Source organism: Lepus europaeus, chromosome 21 (genome assembly GCF_033115175.1).
Source record: "Lepus europaeus isolate LE1 chromosome 21, mLepTim1.pri, whole genome shotgun sequence".
NCBI classification, from domain to species: domain Eukaryota; kingdom Metazoa; phylum Chordata; class Mammalia; order Lagomorpha; family Leporidae; genus Lepus; species Lepus europaeus.
Genome location: NC_084847.1, coordinates 54,072,664 through 54,089,873, shown reverse-complemented (window position 1 = coordinate 54,089,873; position 17,210 = coordinate 54,072,664). Strand labels below are relative to the sequence as shown.

Here is a 17,210-nt window from a genome sequence, read left to right as displayed (position 1 = left end):
CAACAACTAAATTCATCGCAGCCATTGGCTGGCTGGATTCCATGGTATTCAGGAGTAAGGTGGGGACATACTTAAAAAGAAATAAACTTGGGGTGGCGCTGTGGTACAGTGGGTTAAGCCTCCGCCTGCGATGCTGCATCCCATATGGGCACCAGTTCAAGACTCGGCTGCTCCACTTCTGATCCAGCTCCCTGCTAATGGTCAGGGAAAGCAGAGGAGGATGGTCCAAGTATTTGAGCCCCTGCATCCATGTGGGAGACCCGGAAGAAGGCCCTGGTTCCTGGCTTCGGCCTGGCCCAGCCCCAGCAGTTGAGGTCATTTGGGGAGTGAACCAGTGGATGAAGATCTCTCTGTCTCTGTCTCTCCTTCTCTCTTGGTAGCTCTGCCTTTCAAATAAATAAATAATTTTTTTAATTCTCAATAGAATAGAAGATCCTAGGGCTGGCTGGAAAGCGAATAAGCATTAGAGAGCTGGCCAGGGACTCACTCCTATGGTTGAGATGACTGAGAGACTCGAAGATGTCACACTAAACATTCGCTTGAGATTGGTTCCGGTTCTATGCTGTTATAATCTTTCTCATGGATTCAGACAACAAAATCTACTATGCAAAGCAATCTTGTTTAGTGGAGTATTTCAGGCCACTGAAATATTGGCTGTTCCAAGCCAGGGGACACCAAGAAGATAGCACTGAGCAGCAGGAGAAAAAGCAACTTCAATACAGTCAACATCTCACATGTGAACAATGTTTAGAATTTTATATATGTAGATAATATATATACAAGTATATATGAAAGGTCTTCAAAGAGTTCATGAAGACATGTATTATGAAAAAAAGAATCAATATGAAGTATGGATTTCAAAATTTTTTGCATGAAAATAACCTTAGCTTTTAATTCCATTTTCTGTGAACTTTTTGAAGTGTGTGTGTGTGTGTGTGTGGTAGGAAAAGAATAAATCAAAGCTGTAGTAGTTGTGTTAGAGTGGAGGGATTACAGGTAATTATTTTTCTCCCTTTAGAAAATGTCCTTCAATGATAGTGTATGGCTCCTGCAGCTAAGCTGGTCAGTTCAGTCTCTCCCACGACCCTGCCTTGGAACCGAGAGGACAGGCAGAGCCATTAAAGGCCCTGGGCAGCCTTGCACAAGGTAAAGCCTGCTTCCTGCCTTACCCCGGCAGGCCGTAAAAGCATCGCGAAGGCCGAACCGCCTGGGATGATCTAAAACTGCCTTTAAACTGCTGTAACAGCACCTGCACAGATCTGTCTAACTAGCTTGTTTGTACAAAGAGGTCCTTGGCCCACAGGACCAAGTGTTTGAAACGCCACCCACTCAGCAACACCCATCTCCCGGGCCCTGAGAGAAGCCTCCGTGGGAACACTGTGAAAACAGCCATCCCTGGCTTCACTTTGATCTCCCTGTCTACACGCTTGTTTCGGTTTCTCTGCCGCAGACATACAATTACTAAACATTATGACTGCTCGGTGAGAGCCATAATTACTACAAAGTCTGCCCCAGATGGCACAGATGGGATAAATCGAATTCTCGGACGGGTGTCTCAGATGGACAGTCTGGCCCGTCCCTGAATTAACTGGGTGGGGTCGGGGGCGGAGAGGCCCAGGGCAGGAACCTCAAAGCTGGAAGCTTGGCTCCACCGTCCTAGGCCAGAGCCGGGTCCCCGCCACGCAGGAACCGAGTTGCCAAGTCCTCCCGCGCTCCTAGAGGGAACCCGGAAGTGCAGCGCGGTCCCGGAAGGCAGGGTGCTGACACACTTCCGGCCTTTGTGACTCATTGTGTCTGTGTCGAGGCGTCGGAAGGGCCTAGGTCCGTGTGCGGTGCCCTTCGGCCGGCCTGAGCCCCAGAGTCAGCTCCCCTTTCTCGCCCGGCGCCCCCAGGCCGCTCCCGGGGCTCACGGTGAGACTTGGGGCCGGCCTCTGGGGAGGGCGGGCGAGGCCTCAGGGGTGTGTGCGTGCGGGTGGGCTCTGCCGCCGCGGCCCCGGCGGAGTGCGGAGAGACTCCCTGCCCCTGCCTCGTCCTCGGGCCCTGCCGCGGGAAGCGCTGTCTGCTGGGCAGACGCCCCTGCCCCAGCCGCGGGCCCGTGGCCGGGGAGAAGCCCCCCGCCCGCAGTGTCGTCATCGCGGTTTGACGTTTCTGAGAAAGGGGTCGCGAGCGAACCGACCCCTGTCTTGATTTTTCTGCTCTCCCCGCCGTCGCCATTTGCTTTGATTCCGGTGAGAGACTTTTTGTTGTTATTGGTTTTTTCCTTTTTTTTTTTTTTTCCTTCCCTCCCCTGGGTCTTTCAGGACCCCGAGGGTTCCGAGGTGCCGCAGACGTTTCCAGATCACCTGCTTGTCCTCGCCCCCACCCCCGCCAGTGAGCAGCGGTTAAAGAGTTGTTAAAGTCCGGTCGGTCGTAGTAGATAAAGATCGAGTAGACCACATGAGTGCTCACGCCCCGCTCGCTTTTTAGCTTTATGGAATGATTGGCAGCTGTCCGGGAGACGAGAGGGATTTCGAGGTCGGGATAGTTAACGCTGCTTGACCCGGAGCAGGTTGAGGAGTGAAGGGATTTTGTGGAAATCTGCACGGGGCCAGTGGGAAGCCCATTAGCTGGGTGACCTTGAGGAAGAAGAGACACCGACTCTCAATTTTGTCATCAGGAAAACTAGCTAGGTTTCCTCAAAAAGGCCCTTGCGATTTTGAAATGATTTGATTTGTTCAGTGTGGTTGAAAAATTAAGCTACAGTGTAGCCTGACACTCCCCCACCGTCCCTCCCTTTCCTGCAGGGCCTCCAGCACACAATAAGATACTTTGATTATAGAGAGTGGCTGTTACATGGCCCCAGACCAAAGAAAGCATTTATTGTACGGCCAGCGCTAGGCCGATTGGAGGTGGTAGATAAATACTTGCTGAATGGAATCGTGGAGAATTCGTTGTAACCACGTCAACAGAACACTGTCACTGTATATGCTGGCCAGATGTGGGGAAATAGTTCTACCACACAAGGAACCGTAATAAAGATTTATCCCAGAATGTTTCTCCAGGTTTGTATCTTCTCTAGGTTACTGTGCAGGATTCTTGTTCGTTATTTCAGTCAGTTTTCACCAATCCTAAAATATGAGGAAGGTAGCTATTTAATGCCATAGTCTTTTTGCTGATTCTCTACTTAATCTAAACACTAAAACATTTTCTGATAGTTTATGTTGTGTTTAAGTATGATTTATTGGTTATATCTTATTCTGTGGCTTATCAGTATTCTTTGGGTAGCTGGCTGTCTTTTAAAGGTAGCTTACATGTTTCAGAACATTTTATAGTTCTGTCTTTAAAATGGGATAATGGGGCAGTTTGTTTAACTTTGAAGACTGCCTTGGAAAAGATAATGGGCTGATTAGCCAGCCTTTGAAATAAACTGAGCTTGTAATTCTAAGCCCTTTTTGGTAAGAAAATTGTTCATATTTATCCTTGGTGAAAACTGGTTGCCAGGGGTAATCTTATCTAAAGTGGTTGGTATGTCAGAATGCTTTTCAACTCAGGGGGACCCCAGAATAGTTTTCTCCTTCTCCAATCCTTCCCTCCCCCCTTGACTGATAAGGATTCTGAATACCAGAGAAGTTAAATAACTCACTCAGGGATATGTAACCTATTTGTCGAAGACTACAATTCAGTTGTTTCAAGTTGTGCTGCTTTTATTATTTCAGGATTTCTCCCATTGCTTAACCCGTTAAGCAGGTTGAAATTTAAAATGTACAGTTGCATGTTTTAAGTTTATTGAAAAAAATAAAAACATTTCTCTAGCACCTACCAAATGCCATACACTGTTTAAGTGCTTCACGTTAACTTGTTTAATCCTCACAGAAATTCTGGGAGCAAATAGTGGGTTTTCACATTAGGTTATACAAATGAGGAAACTGATGCGTAGAGTTGGACTTGCTGAGGTCGACTAGTAAAGGGTAGAGCAACATTAATCCTAACGTGAGACTTACAAGTAGCCCAGGGAATAAATGCAAAATGAATGGCCCAAAAGTAGTAACACTGTAAATGCAGTCTGATATATTTTTTAAACTAATGCTTTTAAGGAATCATGCCAAGCGGTTTAAGAGGTGCAAAGCATACCTTGACAATAATCTAGTTGAGGAAGGCAAGAAAAATTACAAAGAAACATAAGAAATTACATAGAAGATGTGTCTCAGACAGTCTTGCTGTTGTGGCTCTTCTCTGGCCCAGAGCAGGAGCAGAGAACATTGAGAGTGGAAAAGAGAATCTGCCCCACTTGGGGACAGAGGGGTTTGCCGATGCCCGTCTCTGTCCATTTGGGTCTCATTTCCTCCTTTGGGTCTCTTCATGTTGATTTCCACTGACCCAAAGAAGGTCTTGCTCCCAGCTGGAGTAGATTATTCCTGGCTAGGCTAGCTGCCACACTACTTCTGCCAGTTACCCACCAGGTTATATTGTAGACCATTCCCACTGTTTATCTCCTGCTGTATCTCTCCTTTCCAGGACTCTGAAAACAATGAATGGTGGAGAAGACCCTTTCTTGAGTGGTCCTTCATAGTCACTGTCATACAACCTCAATTTAGAAAGAATCTGTATACAGAAGCTCTTCCTTAGTCCATATGTTGGGTTGAGGATGAATTTGGTATCATAGTTAAGGAGCTTGAGCAATTTCAAATCCTGGTTCTACCATTTACTTGCTGTGTAACCTGGAGTCAGTTATTTAATGCCAGTAACCTCATTATCATCATCATGTTTTGTCATTATAAAGTGAGGCGATAATTTTAGTTACTGCCTGAGACTACTGTGTGTTCAGGTGAACTGCTTGATATACCTGGTACATAGAAAGCACTCAGCAAATGTTGCCTTTAACTATTAATAAAAAAAAAAAAAAACCTACTAGAAAGTTCTTGAACAGTGACAAAGGCAAGTGACAGTTTAGCTTAGTTTTGAAAGATAAATAGGATTTGAAAAAGTAGAGAAGTCTGGGAAGAAATCTCAAGCTTTTGAGTGTGAGGTGAGGAGTGGATGGCATTCAGAATATCATGGCATCTATGGAAAATGCTTCATGGATTCATTTTTGCTGGAGCGGGGAATTTGGTAGGAAGTGAAGCTTGAAAGGAAATTGTAACCGGTTCATAGACAGACTGTACAGCTGTAGACATTTAGGAAGATTAATCTGAGAGTAAGGTAGAAGATGAATTGTGGGACAGTAAGGAGGAAATGAAAGCAGGGGACCAAAAAGGAAGCTGGATTTGTGGTATGAACAAAGAATTGTCTCCTTGGGGCTTGGAGACTAAATGCATATGAGGTGAAAGGAAGCAAAGATGGGGTTTTTGAGTGTGAGTGATTGAGACTTTAGGTAGAATATTCCTAATGCCTACTAACTGCCATTAAATGCAATGAAACGGCAAGGGGAGCTGGAATGGTTTGGCTAGTCCTTCGCATCTGTTCAGTGTAACAGCTAAATGGCCAGGCTCTCAGGAGTTAAGTACAGAGAAAAAAAGGGTCCCTGTCCTTGAATGAGGAGCTTAAGATCAAGTTGGGAGGTAGAGAAAGGAATTGCAAACAAAATAATGAGACTCAGAAAACCAAAGTGCATAAGATAGGAGCAAGGGAAGTCCTAAGGGTCTCCAAAGGAGAAAGTCATGTTGTTCAGTACGGCGTGTTTAGGAGAGATTTGTGCACCTTGAAGGGTGAGTAAAAATTTGGCCATGAGGGTTGATAGGGTGGGAGATTGTTCACAGCAAAGGGTAAAAATGAAAAGTCATGTGGCCAGAGCCGTGATGCAGTGGGCCACTGCCTGCCTCACCAGTATTCCATCTGGGTGCCAGTTCGATTCCTGACTGCTCCACTTCTGATCCAGCTCCCTGCTAATGTACCTGGGAGAGCAGAGAAAAATGGCCCAAGCACTCAGGCCCCTCCACCCATACGGGGGACTCAGAAAAAGCTCCTGGTTCCTAGCTTCAGTCTGACCCAATTCTGGCCATTGTGGTCATGTGTGGAGTGAATCAGTGGGTGGAAGAGATATCTGTCTCCACCCAACCCCGTAACTCTGCCTTTCAAATAAGATATATAGATATATATTTTTTTTAATTTTTTTTTTTATTTTTGACAGGCAGAGTGGACAGTGAGAGAGAGAGAGAAAGGTCTTCCTTTGCCGTTGGTTCACCCTCCGATGGCCGCTGCGGTAGGCACGCTGCGGCCAGCGCACCGCGCCGATCCGATGGCAGGAGCCAGGTGCTTCTCCTGGTCTCCCATGGGGTGCAGGGCCCAAGGACTTGGGCCATCCTCCACTGCACTCCCTGGCCACAGCAGAGAGCTGGCCTGGAAGAGGGGCAACCGGGACAGGATCGGTGCCCCGACCGGGACTAGAACCCGGTGTGCCGGCGCCGCAAGGTGGAGGATTAGCCTAGTGAGCCGCGGCGCCGGCCTATTTTTTTTTTTTTTTTTTTTTTACAGGCAGTGTTAGACAGTGAGAGAGACAGAGAGAAAGGTCTTCCTTCCGTTGGTTCAACCCCCAAATGGCCGCTACAGCCGGCGCGCTGCGGCCGGCGCACTGCGCCAATCTGAGCCCAGGAGCCTGGTGCTTCCTCCTGGTCTCCCATGTGGGTGCAGGGCACAGGACTTGGGCCATCCTCCACTGCCTTCCCGGGCCACAGCGGAGAGCTGTACTGGAAGAGGAGAAACCGGGACTAGAACCTGGTATGCCGGCGCCGCAAGCAGATAATTAGCCAAGTGAGCCGCAGTGCCGACCAAGGTAAATCATTAACAAAAAATGAAAAGTCATGCCCTGTTTTGGGGGACCATTGATGGACCGGATGGACTGACATGAGGAATCACTATTAAAAGCTACAGGAGGTAAAACTAGAAAAGTAGGGGTAGACGCTGTGTATAGCAAGTAAAGCTGCTGCCTGCAGTACTGACATCCCATATGGGCACCAGTTCAAGACCCTGCTGCTCCACTTCCAGTCCAGCTTTCTGTTTATGGCCTGAGAAAGCAGTAGAAGATGGCCCAAGTGGTTGGGCCCCTGCACCTGCATGCGAGACCCGGCAGAAGCTCCTGGCTTCAGATCAGCCCAGCTCCTGCCGCTGCCGCCATTTGGGGAATGACCCAGCGGATGGAAGATCTATCTCTGCCTCTGCCTGCCTCCGCCTCCGCCTCCGCCTCTCTATTAACTCTGCCTTTCAAATAAATAAATAAATCTTAAAAAAAAAAAAACTGGAAAAGCAGAAAGGAGCTTGTGGTGACAGTGGAGGCTGCTGTATGCTCAAATGGTGAATAGCAGAGATTCATGGACAGATATTCAGGGGAAAGGGAATTACCAAAAGCATACTTTAGCAATACTACGCTGGCCTTAGTGCATTGTGTGTATTGGAACATTGAGAAACAAGCTAGAGAAACTATAGGGGCCTGTAGCATTTGTCTAGGAAGGAGCTAGGGAACATGAATTAGGGTGTTGGGAAGTAATTATAAGGAGAATAGCATTTCAGAATAAAATGAGAAAGAAATTAAGGTTCGGAGGAACTGTGGCTCCCAGCTGGGAAGAGGTATTCAAAGGAATGACTGCCTCTTCCAGTAGAGGTCCTGTCTTGTTGATGCCCCGGCTCCAGGGGCCCTCTTCTGGAAGCTCCCTTTTTAGTCATCCATCAGTTACTTTGGGGCTCTTGTAGCATTTTTGTGTTGAGACCTCAGAGTGTTCTGTGGTGTACTATAGTGATTTGTGCAAAAGTCAGACTCAGGTGTACCTTCTTATTCCCCCTCATTCTTACAGAACACCTTGCATAATTTATAGGTACATAGAAAATGTTTAGGGAATGGAATAATTGCAACTGTCGGATTGTTGGAGGTAAAACTTCTCTGAAGCTGAAAAACCGAGTATATTTACTTCAGCAAAGCAGAGTGGGGTACAAAATAGGTCAGAAGGAATCAATCAGAGGGTTAGAGGAATGGTTTGTGATGGGATTTTTACTAGTTTTAAATCATTGGAGAAATTATTTCATTTCCAGGGTGTCTTTGTAAGTAGGTAGAAAGCCTTAAAAGTATATATTTATTTGAAAGGCAGAGTTACAGAAAGAGATCTTCCATCTGCTGGTTCACTCCCCAAAATAGTTGTAATGGCCAGAGAGCTGTCAGGCTGACACTAGGAGCCTGGAATTCCATCTGGGATTTCCCATGTGGGTGAAGAAGCCCAAGGACTTGGGCCATCTTTTGCCACTTTCTCAGATGCATGAGTGGGATGCTTGATCAGAAATGGTACGGGCCAGGACTCAATCAGTGCCCAAATGTGACGCCTGCTATGCAGGCTGTGGCTTAACCTGCTGTACCACAATGGTGGCCCCAGAATTTTTTTAATGTGATATTCATAATTATTTATAGACTGTTATTTTAATAATTGTTTATTTTTCTTTAAGGACAAAAAATGAGGTATAAAAAGTATTCTTAAAATATATCTCAGATTAAAATCATAATCTTTGTGATCCAAACTTTGTGGCCATACAGTAGTCACCCCTTATCCACAAAGAGGATGTTCCAAGGATTCCTGCAGTTTCCTGAAACCATGAAAGGCATTGGGTACCAAAGCTTTTATAAGCTGTGTTTTTTCTGATATATACACACTAGTTGATAGCCTCATTTATGAATTAGGTACAGTAAGAAATTAACAATTAACAAAATATAATTATAACAACATAATACAGTGAAAGTTAAGAACTTATAAATTGTTTTATTATGGGAATTTTCCACTTAATATTAACAGTTGAGTGCAAACAACTGAAGCCATGCAAAGTGCAACTGTAGATAAGGGTGGACTCCTGTACGTTCCTATCAGTAAAATCCATCTACTTATAAAAAGTACATCCATGTGCTGGTCTACCAGTATTTTGTATAGTAAAACAAAAATACATTAAATTGTACTATCTAGAAATAGTTTTGTACTATTAAATGTACATGATCCCATTCCCACCAAAATTATTTTTAAAAATTTAAAGAGAGCCATATAGTTGAAATGCTTATTAGTTCAGAAAGCTTGGATGAACTCATTGTAATACAACAGTTTGATGATCTCTTTCTAAAACTTCAAGTTGATGCTTAGTTTGGATGATTGGAGGTGAGAAAGGTTCTTCACCAAGATCCATAGATCCCATGAAAGAATAGAAAGTTCTGCTTAGGAACACAATTGGTCCTGCCCTCCGTTCCTGCAGAGTTTTTATCATTGAAATTCAGAGTAAATTTCCATTTTCCATGAGCTTAAGTCACTTCTAACTAATCTAAAAGTGGTACTTTATATTTTTAACAAAAAGGCTAAGGACCCTCTAAAAGACTTCATTTTGAAGATTTTTAGGCAGATTTTCCAAGTTTTTAAAATGTGTATATGTGTACCTTTTTTCCAAGTAGTTGGTATCATTTCTATTGGATAAAAAAAAGCAAGTGCTGTCTTGCCCATTGGTGATTTTTTGTTTAATTTAAATCGACTTTGATTTTCACCTCCTAATTTGGCACAGGCCTTGTGTTAGAAACTTCACCTGTGCCATCATCTTGTCCACTTTCATGTGTATCATTATCTCTAATTGTAGTTTCTTGGCAAGAACCTTTAAAGCTTATCTGTTTTATGAAGGTGAGATTAGTTAAGCCAGGTAAATGTTATTTCACAGAACTGTTCTTAAACCAGAGTCCATCACTATATATACAAGTAAACAGGGCAGGCGTGGCATAGTGGGTTAAGCACCGCTTGGGGCACCCACATCCAGAGTGCCTGGAATCAAGTCCCACCTCTGCTTCTGATACAACCTCCTGCTGATGCGCATCCTGAGAGGCAGCAGATGATGGCTCCAGTGCTTGAGTCCCTGCTACCCACGTGAGAGACCCTGATGAAGCTTCTGGCCTATCCCCAGTTGTTAACAGGTCTTTGGAGGTTGTGAACCAATAGATGGAAGATACCTCTCCCTTCCCCGCCCCTTCTCTCTAAGATTTACTTATTTATTTGAAAGACAGAGTTACCCAGAGGCAGAGAGAGAGTGGTCTTCCATCAGCTTGTTCACTCCCCAGATGGCCGCAACGAATGGAGCTGTGTGGATCCAAAGGCAGGAGCCTGGAGCTTCTTCCTGGTCTCCCACGCGGGTGCAGGGGCCCAAGGACTTGGGCCGTCTTCTACTGCTTTCCCAGACCACAGCAGAGAGCTGTATCAGAAGAGGAGCAGCCAGGACTCAAACTGGTGCCCATATGGGATGCTGGCACTGTAGGTGGCAGCTTTACCCGCAATGCCAGAGTGCCAGCACCTCTCTCCCTCTCTCAATCTGCCTTTCAAATTTTTTTTAAAATTAAGATTCTATTAATCAAAAATAATTTTTTAAGGTGAGTGAGGGGCACCTTGGTAGCCTTTCGGGATTGAAGGATGAAGGGGAAACCTGCTCTTCCCTCAGGATATACCCTGTACCCTGTGTGACATCTGATGCTCAACATTTAAACCAAGTGAAGATGTGTCAGTTGGTATGTTAAGTATGACTTTCACTTTTAGAATCTAGAAATGGTAATATTTTCTTTCTGCAGCCCTAGTGGCTCACCCTGTACTTGGAAAACCACAGTTGTAGACTGACCAACGCTTCCATAAAAACAATAAGACTAGCTAGATGATAGGTGAAGGAGTAGCCACCTGCTACTACTGCAGGTTACTTCAGCTGTCTAAGCCTCAGTTACGCCATCTCTGAAATGGTGCTGACAGTTCTGCCTACCTGCTAGGGTTGCTGGGGGGTCAAAAGGAGAATGCATACACTGCTCTAAGTCTGGTGCCCAGCACCATGCTAACCTGCCACTCACTGGGCTAAGCACTACAAACGCAGCTGTCTGGACTCATGGACTCTGACTCCTAACACCCTGAGAGTGGAAGCTGCCTGTCTGAGATTGCTGTTTGTAAACCTTTGTTTACAGGAAAGTGACAGTGAAAACAGTACAGCTTTTTCTCCTTCATTATTCAGAGGCATCTTTGATGCTTTGATTTGTAGCCTTGTATGAAGCAGTAACAGTACATGTCACTTTATAAAGGTGCTGATAACTTTTTTTAATGCTTCAGGACTAACCCAGAAACATACCATAGAACATCTAGTACAGAAAGGTGAGCACAGACCCTACCTGGATCAAGTCTTCCCTGGACCTGAATGATGACTGCTGAGTCACGGGAAGCCACAGGTCTGTCCCCCCAGGCTGCACAGGAGAAGGATGGAATTGTGATAGTGAAGGTGGAAGAAGAAGATGAGGAGGACCACATGTGGGGACAGGATTCCAGCTTGCAGGAGACGCCTCCTGCCGACCCAGAGGTATTCCGCCAGCGTTTCAGGCGCTTCTGTTACCAAAACACTTTTGGGCCTCGAGAGGCTCTGAGTCGACTAAAGGAACTTTGTCATCAGTGGCTGCGGCCAGAAATAAACACCAAGGAGCAGATCCTGGAGCTATTGGTACTGGAGCAATTCCTTTCCATCCTGCCCAAGGAGCTCCAACTCTGGCTGCAGGAATACCGGCCTGATAGTGGAGAGGAGGCGGTGACCCTTCTAGAAGACTTAGAGCTTGATCTCTCAGGGCAGCAGGTAAAAAGAGAGGTGATGTCTGTTATAATAATGTGAGCAGGGTATGGACTTTGAGGTGGGAGGTAGGAGAAAGTTACTGATTTCAAGCTAGTACTCTTTAATATTTTAATTCCTATTTAAAAAGTGATTTGTGCACAAGCCCCACCTGTTTGTCCACAGGTCCCAGGTCAAGTTCATGGACCTGAAATGCTTGCCAGGGGGGTGGTACCTCTGGATCCAGTTCAGGAATCCTCGAGTTTTGACCTTCATCACAAAGCTCCCCAGTCCCATTTCAAGCAGTCATCTCGGAAACCCCGCCTCTTACAGTCACGAGGTAAGTAAGGTTTGTTTTGAGGGAAAGGAACAAATAATTCAGGATGGAAGTACCCTCTCTGTTGCTGAATGCCTGAGATTAAGAAGCATGCTGGTTTTTGTTGTTATGCATTATTGTCATTATTACTAAATGCTAGGGAAAATAAATACAGTCCCACCTTAGGAGTTAATATTACCAAGATTATAAATGAACTGTACATAATGAACTTGATGGACATTACATTTTTTTATTGAATCATTAGCATTCCAGATGTCTGTCAGATTTTTAATAGGAAAGTGTTGGGAACAGATGATATATTTTCATCCCGAATTTTGAAATACTCTAGTATGTCCTAAATTGTCTCTGAAACAATCATAATAACGCTTAAAAGAGGCTCTTTTATCCTCTTTCTCTCTGACTCTGCCTTTCAAATAAGTAAATCTTTTTTAAAAAAATCACTTTTATTTAAAATGTATGAAATTATTCTATGGCATCACTTTTCTAGGTTATTTATTTTTTTAAAGAACACTTTAGTTGTTTTTTTTTTTAAGATTTTTATTTATTTGAGAGGTAGAGTTACAGAGAGAGGGAGAGACAGAGAGAAAGGTCTTCCATCTGCTGGTTCACTCCCCAGATGGCCACAATGGCTGAGCTAGGACTATCTGAAGTCAGGAACCAGGAGCTTCCTCCAGGTCTCCCACATGGGTGAAAGGCCCAAGCACTTGGGCCATCCTCTGCTGCTTTCCCAGGCCACTAGCAGGAAGTTGGATTGGATGTGGAGTGGCTGGGACTCAAACTGGCACCAGGATGCCAGCACCATAGGCAGAGGCTCAACCCACCACACCACAGCAACAGCCCCCATTCTGGCCGTTCTAGATGTTACTACTAAAGATTTTAAAATTGTATTGCTTGCCGTCCTGGCTGGCTCTGCCATTCTTTTCTCTCTCTCTCTCTCTCTCTCTCTCTCTCTCTCTCTCTCTCCATTTTATTTGAAAGACAAAGAGAGAGAGATCTACAGTACACTAGTTCACTCCCCAAGTGCCTACAATGGAAAAGACTGGGCCACACCAAAGCCAGAAATCTGTAACTCCATCTGGGTTTCCCACGTGGTGACAGGGACCCAAGTGTCGAGCCACCATCTGTCGCCTCCCAGAGTGCTCATTAGCAGGAACTTGGATAAGACATGCAGTAGCAAGAGACTCAGACCAGACACTGTAGTATGGGATGTAAACATCCCAGGCATCATTCCCACCAGTACACCAAGCACCTGCCTCAAGACAGGTGACTTTGGGGCCGATGCTGTGGTGTAGTAGGTTAAGCCTGCTCCTGCAGCGCTGACATCCCATATGGACACCTAATGGAGTCTTGGCTGCTCTACTTCTGATCCAGCTCCCTGTTGGTGGCCTGGGAAAGCAGCAGAGGATGGCCCAAGTGCTTGGGCCCCTGCACCCACCGGAGACACCCAGAAGAAGCTTCTGGCTCCTGGCTTCAGATCAGCCCAGCTGCAGCTGTTGCAGTCATCTGGGAAGTAAACCTGTGGATGGAAGACCTCTCTCTCTCTGTCTCTGTGTTTAACTCTGCCTCTCAAATAAATAAATCTTTTTTTTTTAAAGTAACTTTAAGGACCCTTTGACTTTTTTTTTTAAGATTTATTTATTTTATTCAAAAAGCAGAGTTACAGAGAGAGAGGAAGAGACAGACAGAGAGGTCTTCCATCTGCTGATTCACTCCCCAAATGACTGCAGCTGCCGGAGTGGGCCAATCGAAAGCCAGGAGCCAGGAGCTTCTTGTGGGTCTCCCACACAGATGCAGGGCACAAGCACTTGGGCCATCCTCCACTGCTTTCCCAGGCCATTAGCAGGGAGCTGGATCGGAAGTGGAACAGCCGGGACTCCATCCGGTGCCCATATGGGATGTTGGTGCCACGAGTGGAGGCTTAACCTGCTAAGCCACGGTGCCAGCCCCAACCCTGTGACTCTTGTGACTCCTGCCTAAGAAGTCCTAGGAAAAATAGGGTCTTACTTTCTCTATTTATGTCGTCTGAAGTTCTCAGTTCGGTAATTAAACACTTAAGCAGGAAACATGCTGGTGCAGGTAGGAGAGTGCCCCAGGATGTCTTTGAGGGAGGCCCCGAGCATAGTTGATATACTCACAGCTTCTTTTTCTGCCCACAGCTCTCCCTGCCACCCATGTTCCTGCCCCTCATCATGAGGGGAGTCCCAGAGAGCAGGCAATGGCATCTGCACTACTGACCGCAGATTCCCAGGTGAGTTGTGGGCCTCTCTGCCTTACTAAGTCCCTGCTTCAGCCTCTCTTCCTGGTGCTCCTGTAGTAGTCTCTACCAAGGTACTCGCTTTTTTTTTTTTTTTTTTTTTTTTGACAGGCAGAGTGGATAGTGAGAGAGAGACAGAGAGAAAGGTCTTCCCTCTGCCGCTGGTTCACCCTCCAATGGCCGCCGCGGTAGCGCGCTGCGGCCGGCGCACCGCGCCGATCCGATGGCAGGAGCCAGGTGCTTATCCTGGTCTCCCATGGGGTGCAGGGCCCAAGGACTTGGGCCATCCTCCACTGCACTCCCTGGCCACAGCAGAGAGCTGGCCTGGAAGAGGGGCAACCGGGACAGGATCGGTGCCCTGACCGGGACTAGAACCCGGTGTGCCGGCGCCGCAAGGCGGAGGATTAGCCTAGTGAGCCGCGGCGCCGGCCTCTAAGGTACTCGCTTTTGATTCATTGCCCACAGAGAAGCCCTGCTCCTGCTCCCTCTCTCTGTTAGTGTCTGTCCACAGCCTCCCTCTGCTGGTTCACAAGGCTGTCGTCACATGCGCTTTCCAGTGTCCTATAGCTTTGAAGTCAACTCTCCCTGACTCAAGGTTTGGGCTGTGAGACTATCCCTGAGTTTTGAGGGAACTAACTGTGGGGTCTCTTGTTATTTCAGGCTATGGTGAAGATTGAGGACATGGCTGTGTCCCTCATCCTGGAGGAATGGGGTTGCCAGAACCTGGCTCGGAGGAATCTTAATAGGGACAACAGGCAGGAGAATTATGGGAACACATTTTCCCAGGGTAAGACTGATACAGAACTATTGCCTAATAAGATTGTTTTGCCTCTTTATTTGCTAGTTGTGAGATCTCTCATGTATTCAGCTAAGAGTTGATAAAGATTTGAAGACTTCTTATCCCCTTTCTTCAAACCAGAGAAAAGGAGACCATTATGTTCATTGAACAAAATCATGATACCATGACTCCTTGAATCTCGGTGTTTTTTTTTTTGTTTTGTTTTGTTTTGTTTTTTGTTTTTTACCTCTAGCTAGTTTTTGCTCTTTGAAATAAAAAAATAAATAAACTCAAAGAGATGGCCAGGTGACCCCAGCCTCTTATCCTGGCACCTTGTTCCTGAACCTGCCAGATACACTTCTTTGGACTTTCTGTCTTCCACCCATTTCTGAGCACTGTAACTGCACAAACTTGGACCTAGACCTCCCTTGTGATGGGGTTCCTGATTTCCAAACCTAATGATTATCTTCTATGAGGAACTCTAGATCCTGGGTCTGTAGTGTGAATGAAGAAGTTCAAGAGGGGCCGGTGCTGTGGCTTACTTGGTTAATCCTCCACCTGCGGCGCCGGCATCCCATATGGATGCCAGATTCTAGTCCAGGTTGCTCCTCTTCCAGTCCAGCTCTCTGCTGTGGCTCGGGAGGGCAGTGGAGGATCGCCCAGGTGATTGGGCCCCTGCACCCACAGGGAGACCAGGAAGAATCACCTGGCTCCTGGCTTCAGATTGGCACAGTGCCAGCCGTAGCAGCAATTTGGGAGTGTACCAACGGAAGGAAGACCTTTCTCTCTGTCTCTATTTCTGTCTATAACTCTACCTGTCAAATAAATTAAAAAAAAAAAAAAAAAGTTCAAGAGGCATCAGATTAGACAGTGTGGCACAGCTGGCAGGCATTGATGTCTGTCTCTTGGATCTTAATCCCTAGGTGACAGTACTACAAAGAAACCTCCAGATTCACACAGTAAAGCCACAGAGACTCCTCCTTGAGGGGGACAAAAGTAGGATGAATGAATGAGGGGTAAACATGAAGAAAGGATGTTACTGAGAAACCTCAAGTTTTCTTTCAAACAATGGGTATAAATGGTATTTATAGTTTTCTTAGTATATGCTCTTTGTGGTAGACAAAAATCAAACCAAAGAACTGATCTATGTTTGTGACCTACTACCTGCTCCAGTAACTTCAAAGATTCACAATATCTAGGAACTATCTAGATTTTCAAGACCTTGGCATGGAATTCAAAAGAAATGGACCAAGTTCTTCTTCCTTAACAATTAGTTCAGTGGTGACTGCATCGTAAGTCAGGGGCTGCATATATTCAGCAACCTTAGTCATTGCATTTAAGGGCCTGTTTAGAACAGTGCAGATGCTCTTGGAAAGATATCTCTAGGCCAGGTAAATAAAGAATAGAGCTGGCTTATTTCTTACATCAAATATAAATCTATATATAAATATAGTATATGGTGAACAATTTTCATTTTTTATTTGAAAGCAGAATGACACAAGAAATATAGCAATGTACAATAAAAGTTAAATTCCACTGTTTAAATATACTGATTGCAACAAGAAACAAAAAAAAGGAAATAGGCTTCAAATAAAATAACAAAGTGGTTTGCAAATATTTACCGATTGCTAAAATGAGGGGACTAGCCCTACATTTGTAAAATTTTGTTTCTTGCATTATCTCCTTAGTGGTCTATCTCCATAGTTTTCTGTTCTCAGTTGTGGATCAGGGAGTATTTTAATTACGTTTACTAACAAATGCCCCAACCAGCTTCTTTACCTCCTGTTCTATTTCATGAACACAGTCAACTCTGTGTGCTCTCCCTGATGAAGAGAAACTGTTTCCTGTGTCTAAAGGTCCTTGTAGTTGCCAGCATCAGAGCTGCTTGTTTTGCCCATTAATCATCACCTTGTTGGGAAAATACAAAATTGGCCAGCGCCGCAGTTCAATAGGCTAATCCTCCACCTAGCGGCGCCAGCACACCAGGTTCTAGTCCTTGTTGGGGTGCTGGATTCTATCCCGGTTGCCCCTCTTCCAGGCCAGCTCTCTGCTGTGGCCAGGGAGTGTCATGGAGGATGGCCCAAGTGCTTGGGCCCTGCACCCTATGGGAGACCAGGAGAAGCACCTGGCTCCTGCCATCAGATCAGCGCGACGCACTGGCCGCGGCGGCCATTGAAGGGTGAACCAACGGCAAAAGGAAGACCTTTCTCTCTGTCTCCCTCTACTGTCCACTCTGCCTGTCAAAAATTTAACAAAAAAAAAATTGCAGAAGTATGTGTTCTTCCTTTTCAAACTATATT

At 45.6% G+C, this 17,210-nt stretch overlaps 1 protein-coding gene across 3 annotated transcripts in view; it reads left to right on the top strand.

Annotated features, from left to right (window-relative positions):
• The first annotated feature begins 1,804 nt into the window (after positions 1-1,804).
• Positions 1,805-17,210, top strand: part of ZKSCAN1 (zinc finger with KRAB and SCAN domains 1) — a 46,656-nt gene continuing 31,250 nt past the window's right edge. Inside the window, exons 1-5 of one of the 3 annotated variants that reach the window (XM_062180824.1) lie at positions 1,805-1,911; positions 11,058-11,568; positions 11,728-11,881; positions 14,035-14,126; positions 14,793-14,919. In XM_062180824.1, coding sequence (XP_062036808.1) covers positions 11,143-11,568; positions 11,728-11,881; positions 14,035-14,126; positions 14,793-14,919 — 799 coding nt within the window. In that variant the 5' untranslated portion in view covers positions 1,805-1,911; positions 11,058-11,142. Of the gene's footprint in view, positions 1,912-2,058; positions 2,229-2,304; positions 3,042-11,057; positions 11,569-11,727; positions 11,882-14,034; positions 14,127-14,792; positions 14,920-17,210 lie in introns of those variants that run through there. The other 2 variants (XM_062180822.1, XM_062180821.1) reach the window with 2 other exon arrangements.